The sequence below is a fragment of the Penaeus chinensis genome, chromosome 15 (genome assembly GCF_019202785.1).
Source record: "Penaeus chinensis breed Huanghai No. 1 chromosome 15, ASM1920278v2, whole genome shotgun sequence".
Lineage (NCBI taxonomy): Eukaryota > Metazoa > Arthropoda > Malacostraca > Decapoda > Penaeidae > Penaeus > Penaeus chinensis.
Window position 1 is genome coordinate 10,713,043 of NC_061833.1, and position 2,500 is coordinate 10,715,542.

Here is a 2,500-nt window from a genome sequence, read left to right on the forward strand (position 1 = left end):
ACGTCGCTTTCGTATGATTTTATATAAGATAGAGAATCTGTGTCAGGGTTTGCACTGAATAATGCAACAGGCGATGAAAGACTATTTACTGGGAGAAACAAGTACTTGTGGCGTGTCTACCTTTCCTTTGTATACGTACAGGTAGAAGGGAATGTCTTGTCCAACATTTCGATGCAGGTCTAAGCAATTCTTATGTATGTATGTATGTATGTATGTATGTATGTATGTATGTATGTATGTATGTATGTATGTATGTATGAATGTACGTATGTATATATGTATGTATGTATGTATGTATATATGTATGTATGTATGTATGTATGCATGTATGTATGTATGTATGTATGTATGTACGTATGTATATATGTATGTATGTATGTATGTATGTATGTATGTATGTATGTATGTATGTATGTATGTATGTATGTATGTATGTATGTATGTATGTATGTATGTATGTATGTATGTATGTATGTATGTATGTATGTATGTACGTATGTATGTATATATGTATGTATGTATGTATGTATGTATGTATGTATGTATGTATGTATGTATGTATGTACGTATGTATATATGTATGTATGTATGTATGTATGTATGTATGTATGTATGTATGTATGTATGTATGTATGTATGTATGTATGTATGTATGTATGTATGTACGTACGTATGTATGTGTGTATGCCCTGACCAACATTTCGAGTCAGGTCTAAGTCATTCTTCCCCCTGGGTAGAAGGAAACTGAAGGGCCCCCTTGCCTTTCCTCCCGCCGCAGGTCACGAACTCCGTCGGCAGTGCAAGGAAGTCGCGGCGAGTGTGCGTCCAGTACGGGCCGAGGTTCAAGACGCGGCCCCAGGACATGGTGGCGGACGAGGGCATGGAGGTCGTCCTTGTGTGTAACATCGACTCAAATCCTGAGCCGGAGATCACGTGGTATCAAGAGGGAAGCACGGAGGTACGTGGTCTGTGGGTATATGTCCATATGTGTGTGTGTGTGTGTGTGTGTGTGTGTGTGTGTGTGTGTGTGTGTGTGTGTGTGTGTGTGTGTGTGTGTGTGTGTAAATTTGCAGGTGTATAAATGCACACGTGCGCACACACACACACGCACACACACACACACACACACACATATATGTATATAAACACAGACATAAGTATATACATATATATTTATATGTATATATGTATATATATGTATGTATGCACACACAAATATATGAATATTTATTCACATACATACATGTATGTATATATGTATATATTATATATATACACACAAACATCCATACATACATTACCTACATATATACACACATCAACACACATACATGTATCTCTCTATCTATATATCATCATGAAGGGGCTAACGCCGTCTTGGGCGCATGGCCGCATCCACCTTTCGCTTCCAGCCACGAGGGTGCCTCCAGGCAGGCCCTCGACCCACCTCTAACCCATCTCGCGGCAGGTCTAGTCGAGCTTCCAAGTCACGACCTCCTAGGTCGTCCCACGGGCCTCCTCCACCCAGGATTGTGTCGCAGAGAGACAGCCTGATGGGCAGGGTCATCCACAGCTAGGTGCCTATATAACCTAAGTTGGCGATCCCGGATTATGCAAGTAACAGGTCCCATGTCAGTCTCACGGTGTAGCCATCGGTTGGAACATGGTCCTGTCAACTGTGCCCCATGATCCGGCGAAGAGATTTGTTACAAAAGGCATGAAGACGAGACTCCACGGCACTGAATAGCATCCAGGTTTTGCTTCCATAGAGCAAAACTGGCAGTATCATGGTCTTGAAGACATGTAGCTTGGTACTTCTACATAGGTACCAACATCTCAAATGCTCCTTTTGATTGAGTTCATGGCTCCTGCTGCCAGACCAGTCTGTCTACTGACTTCTTGGTCTGTCAGCCTAGAGATACCAAAGTATGCAAAATTCTCTGTGAATGTAACATTCTCACCACAAGCATGTATCAACTGAATGGACTCCCTTAACAGGGAAAGTCCTGAATCTTGGCCCTAGTCCAGGACCCCTTTACGCCCAAGGGCTTCGCTTCATTGCTAAATGCACCAAGAGCCGCCACCAGTGATCCCACAGACTCAGATAGGATAGCAACATCATCGGCAAAGTCCTTTATTTTGCCTAGTGTTGCTCTACACTGACTTTGGATAGTAGCTCTGCCCATTATCCAGTCCTTGCAGGTGTTGAAAAGTGTTGGTCCAAGGACACAGCTTGTCTCACGCTTGAATTAACAGGGAAGAAATTTGACAGGCCCCCAGCGCACTATTCAGCACTTTCAGTAATGATATAAAGGCTTACTATTAGGCCCCTAATCCGTGTCAGAATTCCCCTAATTCTCAGAATCTCCCATAGCGATTCTCGATGCACTGAGTCAAACGCCTCCATAAGGTCGATGTAGGCTGCAAGTAACCCACAACCGAAGTGCTAGGATATGGTCTATTGTGGACTTGCTAGGAGTAAATCCAGACTGCTCCAGTC

The 2,500-nt window shown here is 42.9% G+C and overlaps 1 protein-coding gene across 1 annotated transcript in view; it reads left to right on the plus strand.

Annotated features, from left to right (window-relative positions):
* Window positions 1-2,500, plus strand: part of LOC125032968 (irregular chiasm C-roughest protein-like) — a 103,047-nt gene that overhangs the window by 59,702 nt on the left and 40,845 nt on the right. Inside the window, exon 8 of the mRNA XM_047624384.1 lies at window positions 779-958. Within this exon, the coding sequence (XP_047480340.1) occupies window positions 779-958 (180 nt within the window). The remainder of the gene's footprint in view (window positions 1-778; window positions 959-2,500) is intronic.